The sequence below is a fragment of the Zootoca vivipara genome, chromosome 6, assembly GCF_963506605.1.
Source record: "Zootoca vivipara chromosome 6, rZooViv1.1, whole genome shotgun sequence".
NCBI lineage: Eukaryota > Metazoa > Chordata > Lepidosauria > Squamata > Lacertidae > Zootoca > Zootoca vivipara.
Window position 1 is genome coordinate 80,279,848 of NC_083281.1, and position 26,617 is coordinate 80,306,464.

Below are 26,617 nucleotides of genomic sequence, written 5' to 3' on the forward strand. Positions count from 1 at the left end.
GTTATCTTCCCTTACCCGTGGTTTGGGCTTAGTGTTGGCATGCTAACCAAAAAGCTATAGTTTGTCTCGCTCCAGCCAAATCACATGCTGTAGCCGAGGACTGTTGCTAGCTTACTGCTCATGCTTTTCGTGTAGGGGAAGAGAAACCAAGAACCTGGTTTGGGACACAACGCTAAGCCAAACCATAGCTTAGCTCTGGGTAGCACGGCAGTGGTAGGGCCAGAGGAGGAGCACAGCACCCATATCCCCCCCTCCACCCCTGTGAATACTTATACTTAGCCACACTTTGGCTTAGCATTACATTGGGGAAGGGCTACAGCCCAGTGCAGAGCATCTGCTTTGCATTCAGAAGATCTCAGGTTCAATCTCCAATGGCATCTCCAGGTAGGGCTGGGAAAAGACCCATCTGCGAGCCTGGAGAGCTGCTGCCAATCGGGGTAGACAATACTGAGCTAGATGGACCAATAGTCTGACTGAGTAGAAGGAGGTTTCCTTTCTTTTTCGTATGTTCCAGGTCTTTTTCTTGTTTTACTGACGTTTATGTCTGCTGTCCTGGAAATATAATTTGTTGAAAGGGTGTGTGTGTGTGTGTGTGGGTGTGTGTGTGTGTGTTTGTAGGGTGGAATTATTTATTAAATTATGTGTACTTATATCTATATCTATATAGCTAGCACCAGGGCTAAGAATGCAGTGGTGGCTGGTGCCCATTGGGACCAGTAGGGCAGAATGGAGGGAGCCCAAATAGTAGGCGGAGTCAGAGACAATAACTGGCACGGCAGAATATATATGTATATCCTCCTTGCCCGCAAAGAGAACATAGCCTTTCCACAGGGCAGTTTATTGTGGAATCTGGGCTGCTCATAGAACACCGGTCCTGAAAGACGTTTCCGAGCACAATTAAAAAATGTTGGTGCTGACCTTTAAAGCCCTAAACGGCCTCGGCCCAGTATACCTGAAGGAGCGTTTCCACTCCCATTGTTCTGCCTGGACACTGAGGTCCAGCTCTGAGGGCCTTCTGAAAGTTCCCTCACTGCGAGAAGTGAGGTTACAGGGAACCAGGCAGAGGGCCTTCTTGGTAGTGGCGCCCGCCCTGTGGAACGCCCTCCCATCAGATGTCGAGGAAATAAACAACTATCTGACTTTTAGAAGACATTTGAAGGCAGTCCTGTTTAGGGAAGTTTTTAATGTCTGATGCTTTGGCGTGTTTTTAATATTCTGTTGGGAGCTGCCCAGAGTGGCTGGGGAGGCCAGGCCAGATGGACGGGGTCTAAATAAAGAATGATGATGATGATGATGATGATGCTAACTTATCACATTGTCCACACAACATCATTCTCATCAAAATGCCACCCCATCTCTCACAGCCCCCCTAAATCTGGGTTTATAATTTTAACAACAACAACATAGTCGATTTTCTTTCTGCAGCCAACAATAAACTGCCCTACTCACAAGCCCTTGCAAGGAAGCTTACAGGTAAATTTAAAAATCACAGTGAGACAACTGTTGAGAAAAATAAATAAATACAGTAGAGGTCAAATATCTATCTCAATATAAGGTTCCCCAGGCTTGTTTTAAATCAGAGCAGCAAATCATGCAGAGACATGGCAAAGAAGCCTCCTTTCTTGATGATGCTCCCAGCTCCCGGAAGCTTTTAGTTCTCCCAGCACTCCCTGCTGGACTATGGCTCCCATCATCCCTGACCACTGGCCATACTGCCTGGGGCTGATAGGAGTTGGAGTCCAACAACACCTGGAGGACCATAGGTTGCCCATCCCTGATGTAGAACCACAATTTATAGGAGCTCAGAGTAGACCCACTGAAGTTAATGAACAAGACTAACTTAGGTCCATTCACTGTGTATCATCTAGCTGGATGAAACCAAAACCATTTTCATACACAATCATGTGTGACTTTTTCTTTTGTTCAGAGGGATTGAAAGCAACACCACAGAATCCCTAGGCACGATGACATGGGATGGGTGGACATCACTCAGAACTTGTCTCAATAAATATCAATTTGTTTTAAATGAAGAAACGCATTAGCCACCTCTTCACCTGTAACGCCTTGCCATGTTTTACTTTACAACATAATATGTATTTTCGGAATGTTTTGTTTAAGATGCTGGTTGTTGCTTCTGTTTTCTGCACACCGCTTTGAGATATTTTTAATATATTAAGCGGTATGGAAATTAAACAATGAATCAAAACAATCAAGAATGATTATTTAAACCAACATAAAATTTTCGTGTTGCTTCTCTGCTTACAACAACTCTCTGTGAAATGTATATTTTAAAAAATCAGTAACTGAAACATTTAGAACAGCAAACAGAAAGTCAAGCAGTATAAAAAGGAGAAACAGTCATTGACACACATTGTTAAAAATTAAGGATACAACAACAACAAAAACAACAACAGTTCCTGGTTTCCTTGCTTAGAAGGATCTCAGAAAGCAGTTGATGGAAAAACAACCCTTTTCTCCCCAAGACCCTGGAGAGGTGCTGCCGGTCAGAGTATGCAGCCTTGTTTGGCCGGGTCTCAGTTTTGCCACACCATCAGATTCAGCCAAGAGGCAAAGGTTTCAGGTTGAATCCAATGACAGTCCCATGCAAAGTGCATCCTCTGAAGCTAATGGACATGACTCACCTGGGTCTAGTACTCTGAGCATAAGCAAGCTGAACACATGTTCTTAAAATGTGCACTTAAACCACACCACACTAGGTTTTACTGAGAGTTAACCCACAAAAATTAACGGACCTAAGTTAGCCATCACCAATAATTTCAATGGCAGGATAACACAGGACACAAACCTTTACGTTTCTTCCTGAAACAAAACCTCGCTTGCACTACTGAGACTTACAACCCAACGCTTCCTCCTCCCCAGAAAGTCAAGCTAAAATCTACAAAAGGCTCAGGGCAAGCAACAAGGATACGTCTCTGCACGGTACCCACACAATGGTGAAGATGGGATCTGACGTCCGGTTAAAGCAGCTGCCAATGCCCATAACGGGATCGGCATTCGTCGCGTCCCAAAATCAAACCAAGTGCATTGGATTAAGCAGAAGCTTCGGGCCAAGCCCTTCAAGAATTCCAGCTGGGGGTTGAGGAAGCAAAAAACTCTCCCACCGCCATAATGAAACCGCTTCCACATTTGCGCGGCTTCCGTAATGGGGGAAGAAGAGGCATAACACTTCCAAGCCCCTTATTTAGCGCTTAATACCCAGCAGCAGACGGCAGAGACTTGGGCGGATAAACCCCTGACGCAGCCTGGGAACCAGCAGCCCACTGCGCCACTAAAATTAACCTTTGGCTCTCACCTTGGCTCATTAATGGATTGCTTCGGTGGCGTGGCATGCCTGGGGAAAGGTGCTTAGGGGAGAAGACCAGGGGGCAGGTTTATTTGCACACACGATGGCTAATCGGTATCTTCCCAGCGGCTTTCCGTGATCCAGATTGTAACGTGATAGGAGCCAAGAGCGAGGAGGGAGGGCAATCCTGCTCAGCCAGCCTCTGGTACTAAAATTCTGTACCGGGGTCACATCAATTCAGCAATCAAAAAAAAAGAAAGAAATGAAAAGGATTCCACAATTGGAAGCAACTGATACGTTTTTCCTCCAAGAAGTTCAGGGACATACAGAATTCCCTCCAACTTATTTTAAAATAGCATCATAGTGCTTTAAACGTATAGTGTCATTGTGGTCTTGGACTGGTTCAAAACCAGAGGACCGTCCTCTGTAAAGTAGGGCATGCTACTAGACATAATCCTGAGTGCAATTTGGGGTTCTTGTTGTTTTAATTCAGTCCTTCCCTGCCCAAAGATATTTTTCTCCTCTGACACAGCATCCCCCTAAGGAAGTGGAGAAACAAATTGCACAGAAGAATTCACAGTCAAGAGGCAAAGCGCCTCAGGCCTACCCATTCCCCTCGATCAAAATTTGTCCTGGAGGGTCCCTGCCTGCCTCAGTCAATGCCGTTTTATTCACAGCAATTTCCTCCTAAATCCTCGACCAGCAAAAGGGCCAGCTGGAAATCTGACAGAGCTGGAATCCCTGGGTCAGCACCGATCTCGAAAATGAAGGCCTTAATTAAAATGGTTATTAAAAGCAATATTGCAGCGATTAAATGCACCCCCCGGGGGTGAGGTCTGCGGCACTCTTTAATAGCCTTGGTTGTTATCCAGTATTCGGAAGCAAAACAACTCAAATTAGATTAAAATCCAGGAGGCGCTTGGCTCCTGCTGCATCACTTGGCTTCTTCGTGGCTGGGTAGAAAGCAGAGACGGTTCAGTTCAAGGTTAATGTTTGGTTCTCGAGGGGCTCGGAAGAAAAAGTAGCCCTGTCCTGCTTCTGTGGAAGCTTGTCGGGACAAATAAGGACATCAGAAGAGCCTGGCTGCAGGATCAGGCCAGTGGCCCATCTAGTCCAGCATTCTGTTCTCAAAGTGTCGAACCAAATGCCCGTGGGAAGCCTGCAAGCAAGCCTGGAGGAGCACAAAAGAATTCTCCCTTCCTGTGGTTTCCAGCAACTGGTATTCAGAAGTGTTTCTGCCTCTGACAGTGGAGGTACTCGAACACACCTCCATGAAATTGTCCCACGCCTCTTTCAAAACCATCTAAACCGGCGGCCGTCACAACATCGTGTGGGAGTGAATTCTTCGGTTTTAACTAGCACGTTCCGCGTTCCTCTAGCTGTAACAGGATACAAGACAGCACTTGAAGGACAATGGAAGATCACCTGCAGACACGCCCCCCCTCCACCAAATTTCTCTCTCCTCCCTACTGAACTTTGCTGCCTCGGTGGAGAGTGTAACTCAGGGAGGATCCACCCCTGTGCGCCTTCCTCTCCAAGCCCATTGCAAGGGGGCAACAAAAAGGGTGCCCACCCCAAATCTAGCAGTCAACAGAGGCCAGAACATCCTTCCTCTTCCCTCTGCAAGCTGAGTCCCCTTGGCTCCCAAGGTAGCCAGGTTTTATTACTTGAGCCAGCTGAGAGCTTCCTAATCAACACATTGCCATATGGAGCAAAAAAACCCAATAACCTTGACTTTCTGGAGACAATGCCTCAATGGAAACATCTGGTCTCCATGCCGGTGTGTGTGTGGGGGTGGTGGTGGTGGAATTTGGCAATCCACCTGATGCAGTCCTGTAAGCTTTATTCAGATTTAATGGCCAAAGGAGAGAGAGACAGAGGAGGGAGGGCAAGAGAGGGACCTTGGAGCCAGGAGGCTCAGCCCAGCCACAAGAGAGAATAAAAGGATCATCTCAAGCAGGAAAACGGAATAAGCCTCCACACACTGACCTTGGAGACAGAGATAAGGCAATGTGAAGGTCCCAATGCAATCTGTGGCACTGCTCTCCACACCACCATGGCCAACAAGAAACACACAGCAGAAGATCAACAGAACTGGGTCTCATCAAGACGGCTGTTTTATCACGGGTGTACCGGTATGCAGCAGCCTGTCATTCACCCATGAGCAGCACATTTGAAGTGGATTTACCCTGGACCACCCTGCCTTATCAGTTGTTCAGTAATGCTTCTCCAACACTCCCGCACTAATGCCTCTATACTTTTAACTCTGCCATTCCACGGTCCTTGTCTCACACCTCACCCCACCCCACCCAACATAGCTGCACTAAGACACCGTTGCACACACAGCTCCATCCAGACAAGCAAGAGGCATCGTCAGTATTCAAGGGCAAAGTCTAGCATGGCAAAAACACTCCAGGAGGATGCAAAGAAGCAGCCAGTGAGAGAGAAAGGCCTGGAGGGCCACTTTCAAACTTGACGTTCCTGACCTCTGCTCTAAGCCAAGAAAAATGAAGGTGAGGAACTACATTAAAAGATCAAGATCACAGCAACTTCATATTATTTATTTATTAATTAGCATTATTATTCTTATTATCTCGACTAATATCCCACCCTTCCTGCTGAAGGAGCCCAGGGTGGCAGAACAGATTCTTTTGCATGCTGATTTCTCCTGGCAAAATGGGCATGACACAAGCTAAAGTCTCCACCTCACCAGCTCAGACGCTGTTTCTCAAAGCATTTCTTTTTAAATAAAGTCCTACCAGGCACATACTCGAGAAGTGTCACAACACGCAACACTGGCTATGTTTCCGCCTGGGAATCAGGTCGACAGGCCCAGCTGGGCTCGCGTTCCCCAATTACCATCACCGAGGCAGCGATGAGGCTGGCCAAATTTCAGAGAAGGAAACAAAACAAAAGGCGAGAGAGTTCTCACTTTGGGAGTTCTCTGCCCAGAGTCCAGCCGTTTCTAACTGATTGATCTGGCCTGGTCTCCAGCCACGATGCCATTGTGAAATTAGGGAAGTCCCTTGGATCCTGCAGGCGGGAAAGAACAGCACGTAGCAGGGAAAGTGTCATTAATTCTCTGTCGCAGGAGAGCTCTGGCCCTTCAAATGTCGGTGGACTACAACTCCCATCAGCTCCAGTCATTGGAGGGATCACAGGTTACATACCCAGCTCTGTTTGGAAGGGTTCAAGATTCAGATAGGTAGCCGTGTTGGTCTGACGCAGTAAAAATATATTAAAAAATAGTCTAGTAGCACCTTTGTTGTTGTTTAGTTGTTTAGTCGTGTCCGACTCTTCGTGACCCCATGGACCATAGCACGCCAGGCACTCCTGTCTTGCACTGCCTCCCGCAGTTTGGTCAAACTCATGTTCGTAGCTTCGAGAACACTGTCCAACCATCTTGTCCTCTGTCGTCCCCTTCTCCTAGTGCCCTCAATCTTTCCCAACATCAGGGTCTTTTCCAAAGATTCCTCTCTTCTCATGAGGTGGCCAAAGTATTGGAGCCTCAGCTTCACGATCTGTCCTTCCAGGGAGCACTCAGGGCTGATTTCCTTAAGAATGGATAGGTTTGATCTTCTTGCAGTCCATGGGACTCTCAAGAGTCTCCTCCAGCACCATAATTCAAAAGAATTATGATTAGAGACCAACTAACTTTGTTCTTGGTATGAGCTTTCGTGTCCATGCACACTTCTTCAGAAGGGTTCAGGCAGTGTCCAGCGACCTGGAAAGATACCCCATCTAGGAGAAGGAAAACTCTGGTGCTAAATCTCCTCGGCCTATTTTAGGGACTTGGCGTGGAGTCCCTAAAATAGTTGGATGGCGCCTTGTAGGTCTCCTGCAGCCAAGCTGGTGCCAAACGTATTGCTCTGCTTTCCTTTGGACCACATCTGTGAGGCCAAGAGGGGAGTCTTGTTATCTGGGCAGCCGAGGACCACCGTACACACTGCCCAGGCTTGTGCCCCAAGGGGTCACTTAGTTGCTATGAACGCAGTGGTTTGACTGCACCCCTGGAGGCACACTCCACTGTCTCTCGAGACAGACAAATACCAAATACCAACAAGAATGCATCTTCTTAACTTATTATTACCAGTACTTATTATTTACCCACCCTTTACCATAAGGTCAAGGGCAGGTTATTACATTAAAACACAGTATTAAAACAGTTTTAAACAACTAAAAATCACCAAAGTAGTGGGGGTCCCAAAATATACCATCTCAAGTGTCAGAAGGCCAGGTAAAGAGTTTTTCCAAACAGTTTAAAAGTAATCTTTACTTTCTGTGTTTTTTTATAATCCAAGATAACTGCAATTTTTCTATTGTTTGGGAACTGGAACGTTCGACTCCCAAGACGTTCGGGAGCCGAGGTGCGACTGTATTGGAAAGTAGTTCCCTCGGTGCGTATACGGAATGAAAAATTCATTGCTCAATGGGCTTTAAGGGTCTGTTTGCTTGAGATAAAACTATTTGATTAGCTGAGAAATATATATTTTGAGGTATGAGCAGCCAACTTGTTTCCAGATCTCTGAATATTTCTTTTAGTTAGACTCCTATCAGAGGGTTTTATTTTTTCTAGCAGTCTCTTTATTATGTGCAATCCCTTCTGTTTCCAACCACTGAATTGCATTTCTCTTGGCAATTATTTAAGAAGCCTGTTTTGTAGGTGAGGTAACAGGAAGAAAAAAGTGATTTTAAAACATATTGATAGCAAGTGCCACATAATGTCTGTTCTGCACTTGTAAGCAATCAATCTTTTAGTGCTTGTTCAAACAAGCCTACCCAGATACGTGAAGTTGACATGCATTTTTGCCTTGTAATATAAGGGTTGTAGCCTATACTAATCCTACTCAAAGTAGACCTGCTGAAAGTAATGGGCATTAGGACCATTAATTTCAATGTGTTTACTCCAAGTAGAACTTCGTTGCAAACATCCCCCCCCCCTTTCTTTTTACATAAACTGCTCATCATGCTTGTAATTTGAACTTTCACCAATCATTTTAACATGCATTTTATTTTATAGAAACAACACAGATGATTTTACGGTTAGCGATTTACAAACTGTTAAATAAAGAAAGAAGAAGAAGAGAGGGTGCCTGAGCAATATCAGTCAGCAAAAGGAATAGAGAGATTGTAAAAACTGCGCAGCAAAAAGTTAGGTTGACATTAGCTGAACTTGCAATGTCTTCAGGGGAAAAGAGGGTGTGTAGGGTCCAATTTCAAACTTAGACGGATGCAAGCCTAGCTTTGCCATAGATAATAAACTTTTTATCACCTCTGGAAAATCAGCATCAGTGTCTCCATGGGCATCATTTGTGCTTGCCTAGAACGGTTGAAAAAAAAGAGATAGAAATGCAGCTATTGATCTTGTTGGGAGAAGAAAAAGTTTGCTGTTTTACGTTGAGCAAGCAATTTGGAGAAAGGTGAAATGGCTCTTCAGAATGTAAAAAAAAGAAAACAGCTTTGTTTCCTGGTTTCTGTGGCATTAGCTATGTCTTCGCATCTAGGCTGTAGGTTTGCAAAATGCAAATTGCTCGCAATTAACAGGATCGGAGCCAGCACAGAGGGGAAATTTCACATTTTCCTCTCCAGAGGAAAGTCCCTCCTTGAAGCTGATATTTTCTTGGGGGGGGGGCAGGAATTCCCCAGTGGTACCTCTCTGTACCATCTCTGATCCCCCACAGTGGAAGCGGTCTACATTAAATTAAAATACTGTTCTTACGTCTCATCAGCAACCAATCTGCCACTAGTATCAAGCACCTTGCCACCTAGCAGGTTAAAATTAAAACAAGGGCTTGTCTCAATTGCAGAAACCGGGGGTGGAATTCTTCTTGCAAGGAGAGCAGCAGCATTGCTTCAAAGAACCTAGGGATACTGGGATACTGTGGTCACATCCACACCATATGTTCAAAGCATGTGGTCCCCCCCCCACCAAGAATCCTGGGAACTGTAGTTCACCGCTCAAAGAGCTACAAATCCAAGCACCCTTGACAAGCTAGCTCCCAGGATTCCTTGTGGGAAGGATCTATATATAGAAGGATGATTTACATTGGCAGTACCTCTCCAGGATTTACGGCAGGAGTGTCTCTCAAAGCCCTAGCTGAAGATGCCCAGGGTTCATCATGAGGCTCTTAATCTCAGGGTCGTGGGTTCAAGCCCCATGTTGGGCAAAAGATTCCTGCATTGCAAGGACTAGATCAGTGTTTCCCAACCTTGTGCCTTCAGCTGTTTTCGGACTACAATTCCCATCATTCCTGACCACTGGTCTTGCTAGCTAGGGATGATGGGAGTTGTAGTCCCAAAACATCTGGAGGCACAAGGTTGGGAAACACTGGACTAGATGACCCTCGTGGTCCCTTCCAACTCTTAGGATTCTATACCATAGTTAAAGCTATGGTTTTCCCAGTAGTGATGTATGGAAGTGAGAGCTGGACCATAAAGAAGGCTGATCGCCGAAGAATTGATGCTTTTGAATTATGGTGCTGGAGGAGACTCTTGAGAGTCCCATGGACTGCAAGAAGATCAAACCTATCCATTCTGAAGGAAATCAGCCCTGAGTGCTCACTGGAAGGACAGATCGTGAAGCTGAGGCTCCAATACTTTGGCCACCTCATGAGAAGAGAAGAATCCTTGGAAAAGACCCTGATGTTGGGAAAGATTGAGGGCACTAGGAGAAGGGGACGTCAGAGGACAAGATGGTTGGACAGTGTTCTCGAAGCTACGAACATGAGTTTGACCAAACTGCGGGAGGCAGTGCAAGACAGGAGTGCCTGGCGTGCTATGGTCCATGGGGTCACGAAGAGTCGGACACGACTAAACGACTAAACAACAACAACCATTCTTCTATATGCGGAGTCACATCCTTCATCCATCTAGCTCAATATTTTCTACACAGCAGGCAGGTGCTCTCTGGGGTTTCAGACAACAGCCTCTTCCATCTGCCCACAGCGGATGCTCCTGGCTTTAGTTTGGTAGACTTTGCAGCTCTGGTTATGATACGTCTATATAGTATATGAGAAGTATCTTTTAAAAATATAAAAACAATTAATAATGTCCAAAGCAAAAAAGGTTTCAAATCCGAATGAGGCGGAACAACCAAATGACCACAAGCTGCTTTTTATGGCTCAGGAGCTGTCATAAAATACACACAACAGATAAAAGTCAACAACGTAACCAAACACTTTTTGACTATTTGTTCAGCAAATAATAGGTCAAAAATACTGGATGTGCAAATCGCCAAGCGGCATCACTGGTTTGAACTTTTAGTGATGATGTTCATCTGGCCCCAGGGTCACTTCCAAATGTAATCCCTTCAGCATGCTCCTCCTCTAAAGGGGCCTCAAAACAAGGATTCAAAAATTATCCGGCTTGTTAGCCTTTCAAGTCCTGCAGCCTTGAGCTGTTATCTGGATCCTCCGGACTGAATTGAGAGCTCTGTTCTTTTTGCTGTTTCAAGAGCTCCCACCGGCATGGCCACTTAGAAATGATTTACACTTTTGCAAAACCCTCGAATGCAAGGACGAGGCCGTTTTCGCACCCAGGTGCCTTCTTAATTAAATATCAGTATTCCTCAGCCTTTTGGTTTTTTTCATAGATGTCTTCAGTTATCTTCCGCCTCTATTGAGATCCGTATATTTCAACAGTTTCATTGGGTTCTCGCGCATATGGAATTATCTTGCAAGTGCCCTGGCTTGTATTTTACTTATCTAACTATTGTCAAAAGACATATTCTGAACTGCCTGCATAGCCCTGGATAGAGAAGTTTTCAGCAGGCATTTAAAATTTGAGACAGAAGGCACTTGCTGAATCTCCGATGGCGGAGTGTTCCACAATAAAGAGTTAATGGCACTAAAGGTTCAGTTTATTGCTGTTACTAGATGAACCAATGATACTCCTGCAAACGATCTCAATAATTCTGACAGTATGAGCTGTTGTACAGTGGAAGAGACTCGCATGAGAGGCAGTGGACTCTACTCCCTTGGAGGTTTTTAAGCAGAGGTTGGAAGGCCATCTGTTATGTATGATCTAGCCGAGTTTCCTGAATTGCAGGGGGCTGGACTTAGATGACCCTCATAGGCCCTTCCAACTCTACAATTCTGAAAGAAGCAGCTATAAGGATCTCCTCCTTGCCCCCCACCTCGAACAATGTTTGGGGCCTGTACCCTACATGAACCAAGAGATCAGAAGATGGGCCAAATGGTCCGAGGCCAATTCAAATCCCAGAACATACAACCCTGAGTGGTGGTCTAGCCAACGTGCTAAAAGCCCTCACCACATGTGGTAACAGAGAACAATTCTGCTTCACTTTTGGCGTGTCTGAAGGCAGCTATTGCATCTGTCCTGAATCTTTACTGCCCAGTGCTAACTTTATCCCACTTTCCACAACCGTTCTTTGTGAAAACTGCTTTCAAGACCTCTTACTCATTGTAGGGCATGAGAGAGAGAGAGAGAGAGAGAGAGAGAGAGAGAGAGAGAGAGAGAGAGAGAGAGAGAGAGAGAGAGACTTCACAGTGTTTTCACCTTGGAGGCAACCAACACTGCGAGGAATCAATACATTCTGCAGGCCTTGTTGGGATTTTCAACAGGAAGTATCCATTATCTGAATGAAACCACGAAACCATGCGTTGGATTTATTATTATACACAAAAAAAGTCACCAGAGATTCCAAACTTAGGTGCTTCAAGTGATTTCTCCTCCTTTTCACCTTGAAAGCCCTGGTGGGAAAGTGACGCACTGTCTGTCCACAGCCTCATAAAGCATGGTTTATGAAGTCACAGATGAATGTCATGGCCGCACAATCCTCCCTTGGCGCTCCCCTTTTGTCCTTCTGCTCCGCCGCCACCCCCCCCCCCCCCGTGGAAGCAGCTTTGAGACACAGATCCTGACTTGTGTTAAGCCAAACTTCTACGTTTCCCCCTCCAGGACCAGAAAACAATTGCATAACATCATATCACAAGCCAGGAGAATGTTTGGGGGGGGGAGGAGAGATTGTCCCTTATTACCCTGGCTTGTCAAACCAACAAAAGCTAAAGAATCGTCGTTCAGACATAACAGGGAACCTGGGCTTAAAGGAAACCAGAATCTCGATAGCTACTAACCACAGTGGCTATCATGAGTCCTGAGGTGTTGCTGGGTTCAGGAGTGGGGTAGTGGGTCGAGGTGGACCAAGAGGGGGAACGGGAGTGAGACATGGGGGTGGGAGGCTGGAGGAAGTGGGTACCTGCCCCTAACTGGGGATGCATAACTCCTATCTCCCTCCTCCCCCCCCCCATTTTGCACGCCTCCTTCAGAAGACAACCTGCCAACGGCACTGAGCACCTGCCCCCTCTCTTTCATCCCACGCCCCCACACCCACATCCAGCTCTCCTGCCCCACGCACAGAAAGCTTAAAAGTCACTATTAGTCACCCCTGAGTTCCTTTCTCTTCCAAGGACTTCACACAGTGGCACTGGCAGCTCCTCTACAATTTAGGAAGCAACATTAGTACGGTGTGTGTGTGTGTGTGTGTGTGTGTGTGTGTGTGTGTGTTTTAAAAAGAGAACGGGGTAGGTTGCCTAGTTACCATTGCAATCGTCTACTGAAAAAAGCCCTGGAAGCCCTTAGCTTAAGCAACCCCCCCCATCCATTTTCTATTTGCTCCAGTTTTGGAGAAGCTTGGTTCTCTTAGAAGCAAAAGCATCACACCTGGGGACAGATAAATCTTTTCCATTTTGGTTTCTCTCCGTTTCTCATTTCCCCCACTCTTTTAAGGTTCAGTTCTCCCCGTCAGTTTTCCGCACCTATAGTCAGTCAGCAGTGCGCGAGACTCGTAATCTCAGGGCTGTGGGTTTGAGACCCACATTGAGCTAAAGATTCCTGCACTGCCAGGGGTTGGACTGGATGACCCCGGGAGTTCCTTCCAGCTCTACAGTTATAGGATTCTATAAGTCTTGACCAACTGCCTGAAGCTATAGAGACATGGGGGGGGGGGAATTACCCAGGTGACTGATATGTAGGCAAGCCATACCCATTTGTCAAACTTTTTGTTAAAAACAACAACCCTCCGTCTCCATCAGTTGTCACCTGGGGGCATCAGGCTGCCTTAGTAGAAGAAATATGAAACAGAGCTCCTTCTGCCAGCTTTGCCAAAAGACCAGCTCTATCAGGCCCCTGAGCTGTTTCTATGCCAGCTGGTCATGACTGGAACAACTGCTTAACAACTGGTGCCCAAGTTTCATTTTTTTCTCATCCCTTCCTGTCCCCTTTCCCTTGCATGCCATTGCTTGTTTGTTTGCTTGCTCGTTTTAGACTGTAAACCTGCAGGTAGGGACCGTCTTGTTTTCACTGAAAGTATGTAAGCCACTCTAGGAGTATTTGCGGCTGAAGAGTGAAATGACACCACACACTGAAATTCACAGAAATAAGTTAGTCACACCCATTAATTTCAACAGGTCTATTCCCATAAACCAATAGAAGCAGTGGTGTATGGTCACTGGACTAGGGCAGGGGTCAGCAAGGTTTATCTTGCCTGGGCCGGATCGGTCCCACGGAGATCCTTCCATGGCCTGGATCATACGCGCCCCCTCAATTCGCGGCATCTGCGAGTGCGCAGATGTGATTTCCGGCGCAGCAGAAGCGAGTCCCCGTGCCGCGCTGTGCCAGTTTAGCACAGAGTGGTTCGGAGGCGGCTCGTGGGCCAGTCAAATGACCTCCGCGGGCCGCTTACAGCCCATGGGCCTTAGGTTGCTGACCCCTGGACTAGGGGGACTAGGCTAGTCCCCTAAATGTTTACCTGGCGCCTCCTTCCCAAAGCCCAGGAAGCTTCTCCCCGGCTTGGGGAAAGGGGCGCAATGCTCACAGGCACAGCATCACCCACCCACCCCAATCACCATTGCAAGCTGGTAACTACGGGCCTACAAAAAAAATTCACTGCATGCCACTGGATAGAAGCCGCACAAATGTCCCCAACAGGTATCCACACAAAGCTGATGTTTATAAGAAATATGTTCAAGATGTAGCCAAGGCAGTAAGGTCCTCAGACTGCTGCACATTAGACAACAGATGCCTTCCCGGCTCCAAATATAAGTCTCTTAGAGACCTAAAGCAAAATACAGTTTTCTTGTTCTTCCATTAATCCCCATACTAAAGGAATATCACTTAAAAGTACACGAGCAAACTGCAAATATCAAGGATCTGATAGGTACAAAATTGAGGAGGACGACAACTTCAAACCAAGAGGAATATAAATCACTGGGCATGTGCCCAAGGGATTTCCAGCATCACACCACATGCCGAACTTGGCTTGCCAGGGGGCGTGTTCCAATTTCCCACCCCTTGAAGTGAAATAAGTACAGATAGAATCGATCCTTAAAAAGAAAGAACACGTCACCCTCTTGTTATCCAAATCTCTATACATGAACATTTCTTTTGCTTACAATGTACACGCGGGGGGGGGGGGGGGTGTCAGAGAGTTGGACTAGATGACCCTTGGCACACCTTTCCAACCCAACAAAGCTCTGATTCTATCACTTACGGCTGCGAGTGGGCAGTCTCGTAGCGCTCGAAGGCGTGGGAGAGGTCGTGCTTGTTGTTCATGTAGCACTGCATACACAAGTCGTAATCGAAGCAGACCTTGCATTTCCACCGCATCCCACGGATCCCGTGCTTCTTGCAGCAGTCACAGATGATGTTGGGGTGGCGGACGCCTAATTGAGAAAGAAAGAGGCGAGAGTTGCCATCAGCAGCTTCAGCAACTAAGGAGATCAAAGGGGTTGGAGAAACTCCCTTATGGAAGTAAGGTTATCAACATGTGTGGCTTTCAGTAAGCTGGAAGTGTGTGTGTGTGTGTGTGTTAGAGGTGTATGAAATAATGCATGGGCACCCAGGATCCCCGAATCATTCCTGGGAAGGACCCGACTCTGAAACCTCTAAGCCAGCCAGTGTAGATCAGCTGGGGGTAAACTGTGGCTTTTCAAGTCACCAGCCAGCAACATTGTCAAAGGACAATTGGGAGTTACAGACCAACAACCAGGGGAAGGCCACATGTTCTTTACTCTGACTGGTGCAGACAATGCTGGATAAATGTTTGGTGTGGCTCAGCAATGCGGATTCCTAGGTTTCGGGGAAAACCGCAGCTCTGTGCAAGAGCATCTGCCTTGAGTGCAGAAAGTACCAGGTTCCAATCCCGGCATCTCCAGGGAAAGGTGGAAATGTCACCTGCCTGAAACTCTGGAGAGCAAGTCAGTGTAGACCAGTGTTTCTCAAAATGTGTGGCAGGAGAGGATGGCAAGCGTGGCAGAAAGGTTCAAGGGCAATCAGTATTACATGCTGGGAATGGTTCATGTTCTTATGTATCCGCCTAGTTTTTTACTTTCTGGATTTCCTGTTATCATATGATAAAGTAGCTGTGTTCTGTTTTCCAATGTTTTTTTTAATCAATTTTTTAAAAAATGGGGCGAGCAAATTTGTATTCTGAAAATGTGGCCCAGAGAAAAAACGTTTGAGGCCCACTGGTGTAGATAGTACTGACACAGTGGCTTAATTCAGTATAAGGCAGCTTCCTGTGTTATTTACTTACCTATTTGTGCATTATCGTACAGAAGAAGATCGTATGCTCCCTGAAACCCAGTCCGGTAGTTGGTGCGAGTTCCTTGGTCCCACTGGACCACCACGGTCTTATCTGGGGTCGTTGGGCTGCCCTGCCGACCAATCTCCACCACCGTCCCGACATTCCCTTCGCCGCTGTCTTGGTTGCTCCACTTCCAGTCCACCCCACGGACCACCCGCATTCCAACCTGCATGCTTGCGTAGGGGTCAAAGTCCATCGCCCGGCGCAGGCAACCTCAAGTTGACGGCCGGACGGCCGGCTCACAGCACAGAAGGCAAAGCATTGATGAAACCTGGAGAGTGGGGAGATGAAAAAAACACACACACATGGGTTCAAAAAGCAAGCTGGGAAGAAGATTGAGGCAGTGTGGCTGCTATGCACCAGGTGTGTGGGTGAAACTTTAGTCTTCCGGGAGTTGCTGAACTACAACTCCCATCTGGCCCGGCAAACATGGGGCAATAGGGAGTTGTGGTTCAGCAACATCTGGAAGGCCAATTGGTGCCTCTCATGCAGCAAGTGGCATATATTGTTCTTCTTTGCTCTCATATATTCTAACAGGGACATCATTCTCCAGATGCCATAAGATCAAGTCAAGTGGACTAACTAGTCCAGCATCCTGTTCTCACAGTGGCCAGCCAGATGCCCCAATGGGAAGCATGTCAAAGGGACCTGAGTGCAACAGCAACTCTCCACGCTTGCAATTCTCAGAAACTGGTTTTCAGATGCATAGTGTATCTGATAGTGGAGGCAGAACATAGCCAATGTGGCTAGCAGCTACAGTCAGTCTCCTCCTCCTCTGAAATTCGCTTCCTTTAAAACCAGTCAAGGGGAACAGAATGAGCATAAGATGATCACCAGTAGGCCCCAAACTGCTGGTTTCAGTTTATGTGGTCAATACAAATCTCAGATGACACTCGGGCAACCCAGGAAGCAGCAGCTCTCACACACAGTTCTGTGCCAGGGTATTTTGCAGCTCTGATCACCCCCTCCACCCACCCTTTTACCGAGAAGTTTCAAAACAGAAGGAAGCTTTAAAAATAAAAATAAAAGTACATATGAATTTCTGACACAGTCCCTCTCTCTCCCCTTTCTGATGACAAGGCCTAAAATTAGACCAGGAACTAAAAATACTTGCACAGGAGACAATGAAAGCTTCTCACCCCACCTGCATTAATGAAAAGAACACAAAGCCACGATCTCAAACACACCATCAAACACTTAACAAGTCAAGGGCAGCCCATGACAGGATGAAGTAGAAAATGGATGCTCTTTTAAACACACAAGTAGAGCACCATGAATTAAAAGCAATGGGAAATTCATCGGTTCAAGGACCTCAGAAATAAATTAGGAAAGGTCACACATTTATTTATTTATTTTAAGATCAAAGTTGCTGTCGCGTTCAAAGCTGAAGCTTGGAATAGACATACTCCCCTTATGTTATATAGCTCAAACAAATATTCAGAAATATTTAACACAGGATGACATGTCCAGCTCTGCCGCTCGCACTTTGAATGGACTAGGACCTGGGAGACCAGGGTCCAAATTCCCCAGTCAGCCATGAAGCTCACAAGCCCAACATTGGCCCAATCACTGCCCCTTAGTCTATCCCACCTCACAGGGCTGTTGTGAGGATAAAATGGGGAGGGGGGAACCATGTACGCTGCCTTGAGCTCACTGTAGTAAAGGGGGGGTGTAAGATGTAATAATGAATGTAACAACGGTACAAAATAAATAATCTTTTGACAAAACACTCCAATTTTATACATGCAAAAAAGTCTGCAACACAAAGCGCGCTTACTTAGCAAGCAAGCCTCAGTGAACAGAGCAGCTTTAACTTCTGGGCAAAAACACAGGGTTGTCTCCAACTGAGGCCCCATTTGTACTAAACATTTAAAGCAGTATCATAGCACAGTAATTCCCTGAGTGGTTAAACAGACTGCAACAGTACAGATGGGGCTTATCATACTAGTTAAACAGTCATGCCTTTCCCCAAAAGGATTCTGGGAGTTGTAGTTAAGGATGCTGAGAGTTGCCAGAAAGTGAACAGTTCTTAGAGCGGTTCAGGAGTCAACAGGGAGCAACGGGAATTGTAGCTCTGTGAGGGGAGCTGGGGTCTCCTAACAACCCTCAGCACCCTTAAACTGCAATTCCCAGAATTCTTTGAGAGGTAGCCATCAATGGCTATTTAAAGTGGTGCCACAGCTCGTTGGTGCAAATATGGCCTTAATATTTGATGCCTGTCAAAATTGTGTGGCAAATGCTGGCAAGATTAACAGCACAGCCCTCTCTTTGTATGTTGCATCCAGTGCTAGCCCTGCTCAAGAATAGATTCATTGAAGTTAATGGACTCAGCTAACTTGGCCCCATCAATAAAAGTGGGTCAACTCTCAGGCTTGACTTCAGTGGATCTACTCTGCATAACACTAGCTCCGTGAAGGGGGAATAAGGGGGTCTTCCCAACAACTCTCACCACCCTTTACAAACAAACACCAGCTCCCAGGATTCTTTGCGGGAAACCACAACTGTTTGAAGTGGTACCACAGTGCTTTAAATGTATGGTGTGGATGTTTTCTGTCTCTGGAGCTATCAAAACGTTAGATACCACTAATGGTATGCCAGTTATCAAAATACTACAGAACATTGCAGGTCCCTGCTTCACGGGCTTTCTGCGTAGGCCTCAGGCTGGCCGCTGTGAGAGCAGGATGGGGTCTAAATGGACCTTTGGCCTGATCAAGCAACGGCTCCTTTTAGGTAATTCTAGTAATAATAAAAAAACACAATTGATGAACAGATATCCGAACAGAGTTTCGGTGCTGAGCGGCAGTTATTTTGGCGAGTCCTTTGGCAAACGTTCAGAGACAACAAGGTTCTTAGAAGATGAGAAAACAGAAAGCGAAATACGTTCCCTCTCAAGCCCGGCTTCCTAACCTTTTCTCGAGAGCCGCCCAGAAAAGCGATTCCATGGCTCCCCTAGGCCTCTTGCTCCATAGATAATGTCCTCTCATGGTTAAGAAAGGGCACCTTCCCTGGAGTTTAAGCGCATGACTTCTACACTTCAGGTGAAAAGGCACCCACCTAGAGAGATGTCCCACCTCCACATGTGGTGGAGTCTAGATACAGCCATGGGTGGTAGAAGCTTTCATTTGCCCTGGAAGATGCACTTTGCAGTTGCCTAGCAACAGGGGAACACGACGTTACATAAGGAGAGTCCTGTTGGATCGGTCCAGCACTCCATGGAGTCTTCTTACCGTGTCCAACCAGAGGTGCTGATACCGGTAGTTGTTAGAACTCCCCTGGAAAAAAAACTACAGCTCCCAGAATTACTTGAGGGAAGCCATGATAGTTTAAAGTGGTACCATAGTGCTCTAAAAGTATGGTGTGAATGTGGCCATATACACTTTAAAAAATTATCAATGAACCCTTCAAGGATATTTGGGGGTGTAGCTAGTAGCTCTCTCTGTCTGGCCCGCACCATGTGTCACCCAGACACACCCCTCACCAGACTTGCTTTGCTCCCTCCTTGAGTGTTTTTGCCTGGCTGGAATGTGCCCTTGAACTCGGGATCATGCCTCCTGGTTGCCTGGATAGGGAGCTGCATGCACCTATGTGTGTAGAAGTACCCTCCTGTACAAAAAGCAACATTTACATTTGTTGCTGCACCCACTTTTGCCTCTGGCCCTGCCCACCTCTGGCATGCGGCCCCCAGAAGGTGGCCCAGAGAGGAATGCGGCCCTCAAGCTCTGAGAGGTTCCCACACCATTCTGTGTGTAAAACCATGAGCTCTACCAGTTTGCTCTATGGGTCTGAAGTCAAAACTCTTAACAGGTAGCTAGAAAAGAATCCCACTGCGATGTGTTCATATAATAAATTTATTTGATTTCTATCTGAGGAGTTCCTAGGTAGCATACATGCTTCCCCCCCCCCCTCAGAGACAGTGACTCTCCCAAGGTCAGCCAATGAGCTTCATGGTCAAGTGGGGAAGTGAGTCCTGGTCTCTTCCAGGCCCTAGAGTCCAGCACTCTAACCACACTGGCTAAATAAGTTAAAAGACATCTCAGGTGCCAAAGGAACAGCTAAAGAAACCAGACGGTTAAAAATAGATAGATACCTTCTCACATGAGAGGAAGAAAAAATTAAATATACCAGCATGGCTATTCTGGGATCCAGCTGCATCACAACCAAACGTGTCATGCTTCAGACATCACAGGCAGACCGATTATGAAAGGGGGGGGGGGACAGGAGGAGCTCTTTCAACTGAAAGAACAATTAAAATCCTTGCCTTAAGGGGATTATGTCTGTCAGTCTCAATTAAAAGGGATTAGTAGACAGTTACAAAAACATAGGAGTGGATATGTAACCTAGACATCATATTTAGAAAGGGAGCGGGCAGGGGAGGTCAGTTACATTGTACGATGTTTGGAAGGGGCTAAAAATAAGTTGACATTTTCAATTGAAAATACTATTATTAGCACCGATGTGATTCGTAGCGTTTCTGCAAAAATTTCCCACACATTGTTCTTTGATAGTAGAGGAGGCTGAATGTCTGCGATGAGGGGAGAGGAGGAGGGGGGAACCAGGAAGAATGGCAGGTGGCATTTCGACACAACCAGAGAAAACCTTGGTTCTTTCTCATTGCATCACACAGTGTGCCCGGGCCTGGAAAGACTTGGGTGTGGGAGCTTAGATCTGACGCAGGAGATAAAAAAAACACAGTATATTATTCAATCCATCAATTCATATATCACTCTTTTATCAGAAGATCCCAAGTCAAGGAGAATTTTCAGAATCTTCAGATTGCTATAAAGCATGCTTTTTAAAAAGAGAAAGAAAGAAAGAAAGAAAGTTTGAGAGCTTCAGGCAAGTGGACCTGTTCACCACTGTCTCCTGTGAGATTGAGTTCCATAGTTTAACCTTCACTGCATGTCCATGCATTCTAGTATTGCGAGAGAGGGAGAAACCCTTTCCTCATGCCAAGCATCATATTATGAACTTCTGTCATGTCACCTTCTTCAAACGAAAAGGTCCCAAAATGTGCAAACATTTCCTCACAGGGGAACTGCATCATCAGGTTTTCGACTGCAGCTCCCAGCAGCCACAGGGCGCAACATGCATGCTGGCTAGCTGGAGGATGGGAGTTGTAGTCCAAAACATCTTGACGGCACCAGGTGACTTTCTGCAAATCAGGGCAAATTCTCTGCTGATGTAGTTATATTAGAGGCCGACAGCAGAGAGCTGTAGCTCAGGGATAGATCAGAACACAGGAGGTCCCAGGCAGGCTTGGGAACGACTCTTGTCTGGAATCCGATGAGTATAAGGCAGGATCCTATCTACATTGAATTTTGGAACATTTGTTTACTATGTATTTGGCACCTCTTAGCATATTGTAAACACATTTTGCATGACTTCCCCCGAGGTCAAGGAGGAAGTTGTCGCCTATGTTTGAATGCAACTGGATGCCATTCTGAATCAACCCTGTTTCCCCTATTTTAAGACGTAGTCATAAAATAAGCCATAGCAGGATTTTTAAGCATTCAAGGAATATAAGCCATACCCCGAAAATAAGACATAGTGATAGGCGCAGCAGCAATGCCGACCGCAGCAGAAGGAGGGAAAAAATAATACATCCCCTGAAAAATAAGCCATAGTGTGTTTTTTTGAGGAAAAATATATATAAGGTGGTGTCTTATTTTTGGAGAAACACGGAAGATGGCAGACAGAACCTTCCTAACTGCCCTGACTTTAACCACTAATATTTTTTTTTCTTGCTTGTTTGTTTGTTCCATAGAATTCCTGAGCAACTTGGGATATGAGGCTGGTAGCGTTCCAACATTATCTGAGAATTCCTCATGGAACCCAGACATCTCTTGGGCACTTAATTTGAAGAAGAAAAATGGGCATTTTCTCCTTCCCTCTGTCTGGTGATGTCCCTTGAATGCCAAATGAAGCCTTACATAACCCGGCTTTGGGGCGGGGAAGTGAGAAATAGGCAAGGAGATGGCCCAGATCTCCCCACCAAAATACAAATACAAATACAAACACAAACACGCTTTCTAAAGGGTCCAGCTATCACTTTGTTAAAACACATGGAGCTAATTCTGTTCACAGCTAGCCTGGAACTCTCCCCCCCCCTTTCAGGCACACACACTCTCTCCTGCTGTTTTTGTAAACCAAACCCAGGAAATGCATTGTACCAGCTGGGCAGCTGGCTGAGGCTTCCAGTCACTTCAAAGCGCTGCCAATGCTCGACAAGGTTATGGTTAAAGAGACCGCTGTGCATTAGTGGAGAATGATTCCTCTCTACCACCACCATCACTTTTTTGAAGCTGCACGTTTTGTACATTTCCCAACTTTTTCCTCCGCATTAGACCAAGTCCTGCTGGATCTAGCCAGTGGTGCATCTAGTCCAGCATCCTGTTCTTGCAGCGGCCAACCAGATGACTATGGGAAGCCCGCAAGCAGGGCCCAAGCACAGCAGCAACTGCCCCCACTTGTTATTCTCAGCAACTGTCTGTTCATTGTCTCTGACACCGGAGAGGTATCCTCTGTGAATTTATCTAATCCTCTTTTAAAGTCATCCAAGGGGACCGTCGCTTCCTCTTGTGAGAGTGAATCCCACAATATAACTTATGTGCAAAGAAGTACTTTCAGTTGCTTGCCCTAAATCTTCCAACATTGAGCTTCACCGGATGGCTCCGAGTTCCAGTATTACAAGCGAAGGGGAAAAAACTTCTCCCTAGTCGCTTTTCCTGCACCATGCAAATATTCAAAGCCGCAAGATAACGAGCTGTATGGGGAAAGTCTTGTCTCCCTCCTAAATTACTCACGTGGTTTTATTTTACCATTTTATCCATTTATGTCAATTTAAAAAAAGGGGGGGTGGGTGGGGAGGGAGAAGCGCACATTTTGGGAGCGATTCACAAAACAACGAAAACCCAACAATAAAATAAGGAGGTGAATAAAACACCAGCAATTAAAAGCAGTTTCCATCACAGACTAAAAGCCTGGGGGAAATAAAACAAGGTATTTATTATTTTCAGCATTTAGGCTAGACTCCTTGGGGAGAGCGCCGTAAAAATTATTACAATTATATCCTGTTTATTTTCCAAGGAACTTGAGGAAATGGATGTTGTTCTCTACCCACACTGATCTCTCCCCCCCCCCCGCGCGATTTTATCATCACAACAATCTTGCAAGGAAGGCGTGGCTGAGTGTAAGTGGCCCTCAAGGCAGCCAGACTCTGGCCTGATGTCAATAAAGTGCCAACTGTTAGTTTCATAGGAAGACCATGTTATTTTCAAACACACGGGGGGATTTTGGAAGGAAAAGGAAAGAGTGTTCAATGTAGAGCAGATGCGAGGAACCTTTCGTCCTCTCGATGCTGCTGAACAACAGCTCCCATGTTCCAAGGCCATTGGCTATGCTTGCGGCTCCGTTCATGGGAGCTGTAGTTCCGCAATAACCGTAGGGCCAAAGGTTTCCCCACACTGGTGTCAAATTTTGTACATGCTGATGCAACGGGCTTAAACAACAAACTTCAAAGCCAAAGCTGAATTCCCAACACAGCTATGAGGTCTAGGAGCTTGCTTTTAAAACCCGTTCTCAAATAACAAAAACAAGCTAGAGGCCACTAGGAACCCCCTTTCCAGACCCAAGCCTGCACCGTGTACTCCATTGCAGGTGTGGGGAAACTCTGGTTCCACCTCCTGATGCTCCGAAACTCCAGTTTCCATCTGCTCTAGCCAGCATGACCAATGGCAAGGTATGTTGGGAATTGTAGTTCAGCAACTTCTGGAAGGAACAAAGATTCCACACGCATACTCTACTGGAAACACAGCTTTGGTGTTCCTGCCCCATCCCCATGGACCAAGGGTCAGCAAAGGTTTTCAGCAGGGGGCTGGTCCACTGTCCCTCAGACCTTGTGGTGGCAAGGACTATATTTTGGAGGAAAAAAATGAATGAATTCCTATGCCCCACAAATAACCCAGAGATGCATTCTACTCATGTAAAAACACACTGATTCCCAGACAGCCCGTGTGCCAGATTTAGAAGGCGATTGGGCTGAATCTGGCCCCCAAGCCTTAGTTTGCCTACCCATGCCATGGACTAACAGGGGGGAAAGGTAAAATAGAGTAGTAGTAGTGGTTGTTGTTATTTCTACCTGCCCTAAGATCACAGATGCTGGTGGGAAGCCGATAAGCAGGATCTGAATGCGATAGCAATTTCCCGCTCTTGTGGTTCCTAGCAACTGGTGGCTGAGGATAGCCAATATGGCTAGTAGCCTTGGAAAGCATCCTCCAGGAATCTGTTCAACCCTCATTTAAGGCCATCCAACCTGGTGGACACCACCACTTCCTGTGGCAGCGAGTTCCACATTTTAATTACAGTACGCGCTATGTCGAACACAATGTTAAAAACCAGTTTGAAATTTAAATTTAAAATATGCAACAACAAATCCACCAGGGCTTTAAAACATCCTGAACTGGAATACAGGTATCTCGAAAGTTATGCGTGTTTAACTTGTACGCATTATTCAGCTTTACGTGCTTGGCAAGAAAATAAAAAAATTAAAAGGGGGCCGGGAAGGGGGCAGGCGTCCAGGAAAAAAAACACTTTGGCAACCCCACCCACAACTGAATCCAATGTTTTCCGACCATATGCAATTTGGGCGTTAAGACACTATCCCTGGAACGTAACCCGAGCACAAGTCTCAAGTCACCTGTAGAGAATAAAATGAGTGATTGAAAAGTCGCAACAATTAAACCAGAGGTTTGGTGCAAGGGGAATGCTCGCCTAAGCAGATGTGTCTTCAGGAGCCGGCGGAATGCCAATATAGATGGGGCCTCTCGTATATGATAACCATCAGGCCTCCTGTGCGATCAAATTCTATGACTGAACTATACGCTTGGGAAAGCCAAGCTGGGGTGGAGGCCAGAAGGGAGGGTTGAAGGGGGAGAAGAGGATAAAGGCAACATGCTCATGGCCTTTTCGTTCAGCAGGAGTCTTACAATTGCAACCCAGCTGGAGTCACCTGCGCTACAAAGACAGAGAAAAGCTCAACCAACCACCCTCCATATCCCTTCCTCAGACCTTCCCTCTCAATTCCTCGTCAAAGGATACCCCAAACAAAACTGACTGTCCGCAAAACTCAGGCCAACCATACCAGGCGTTCTCCAGCAGCAGAAAGTGATATCACCTTCATCAGACTACCTTCTAAAGTAGCCCAAGGTAGCAAAACACAACTAAAAACAAGAACCCTGGGTTCTGTCCAGCTAAGTCATGGGTAGGCAAACTAAGGCCCAGGGCCCGGATCCATCCCAATCGCCTTCTAAATCCAGCCCACGGATATGATATGAGAACAACAAGATGAAGGCAGTAACGAAGATATTGGAGATATACTTCAGAGGTCCAGACTATGGGAAGCCCGGGGAAAAAAATTCATAATTTGGATTGTAATTTGGTTGGTTTTTTATTTTATTTTATTTTTAATTGGATTATGATTTGATGCATATGTTAATTGGCGGGTATTATTGGAAAATCAATAAAAATGATTTTTTTAAAAAACACCCAAGTGAAGATACCTGGGGACCAGGATGGTGGCTGACGTCTCCTCCACCTGGAGGTGCATGCCTAGAGATCCTTGGATCTTGACCATTTTCACTAGCAACACATCCTGTAGAATTCCACCTGTTATATTTTAACTGCACAATCAGAATGAAGTTCAGGAACAAAGAAGCCGTACTGTATTGAGAAATACAGCTTTTGAGCCGCCTGGCCCCAAAATGGCCACTAAGGCATTCCGTTTTGGCGACTGCAACCCTGGTTTAAGAAGCCATTTGGCGCCTAGCTTATATATCTGAGTTTCTAACACTGCCCCTGTCCTAGAGAACTGCTGCCAGGTGACACCCAGCCAGATGAGCAAGAATTGGGACATCCCAGGATATTTTATCGGTCAAGTCACATGCTGGATTTTTAACAGGGAAATGGCAGGGTGGGCGGGAGAGAGAGTAAAGTCACACGGTGCCTTCCAGATGATGTTGTTGTACTACGACTCTCTGCATTCTTGACCACCCCTGACCATGCTCAGGTCCAAGCGACCTGTATTTCAACACCATCCCAAGGGCACAAACGCCACACACGGCAGTACCATAAACACCATGTGCTACCTCAGTGAATTCGGTGCCAAGCAAAAAACCTACTTCCTGTGGGAATCAATGCAAAATTAACACCAGCATAAACTGCGCAAATTAAAGCCATTTATATCTCTTACCCGGTGCAGCTAATTATGTTTTTGCTAGCCATGATGGGCATGAGTTGAGTTGGGGTGGGGAGGGGAGGGGGAGAAGGTATGCACACCAGGAAGTGACACTGATTTTTAGTATGGCTGCACATGCACTTTGGAACTCCCTGCCTATTGACATTAGGCAGATGCCTTCAATGAACTCTTTTCAGTGCTTGCCTAAAGCATTTTTGTTCAGGCAAGGCTCTCCAGACAGGTAGAATGTGGGCATGGGCTTTAATCTCTTTTTGCCAATTTTAATTAACACTTTTTTAAAAAACAAAACTGTCTTTATCTAACCACTTCAATTTTTTAAAAGTTTTTGTAAACTGCTTAGAGGCTTTCTTACAATCGAGTGGCACATAAATGCTGTGAATCAAATAAATGAAACAAAGCGGAAGATTTCCTGCTTTCGAGATTGCCCCTGCCATTGCCCTCTGCAACAATAAGGGCT

General features: G+C 46.1%; 1 protein-coding gene across 5 annotated transcripts in view; it reads right to left on the reverse strand.

Annotated features, from left to right (window-relative positions):
* The window catches only part of MIB2 (MIB E3 ubiquitin protein ligase 2), a 66,774-nt gene that overhangs the window by 22,580 nt on the left and 17,577 nt on the right, over positions 1-26,617 (reverse strand). For 4 of the 5 annotated variants that reach the window (XM_035120292.2, XM_035120288.2, XM_035120289.2 and 1 more), the window contains 2 exons: positions 15,858-16,179; positions 14,814-14,985 (listed from right to left, as the gene is read on the reverse strand). In XM_035120292.2, the coding sequence (XP_034976183.1) occupies positions 14,814-14,985; positions 15,858-16,104 (419 nt within the window). In that variant the 5' untranslated portion in view covers positions 16,105-16,179. Of the gene's footprint in view, positions 1-14,813; positions 14,986-15,857; positions 16,180-18,962; positions 19,060-26,617 lie in introns of all 5 variants that reach the window. The other variant, XM_035120290.2, reaches the window with a different exon arrangement.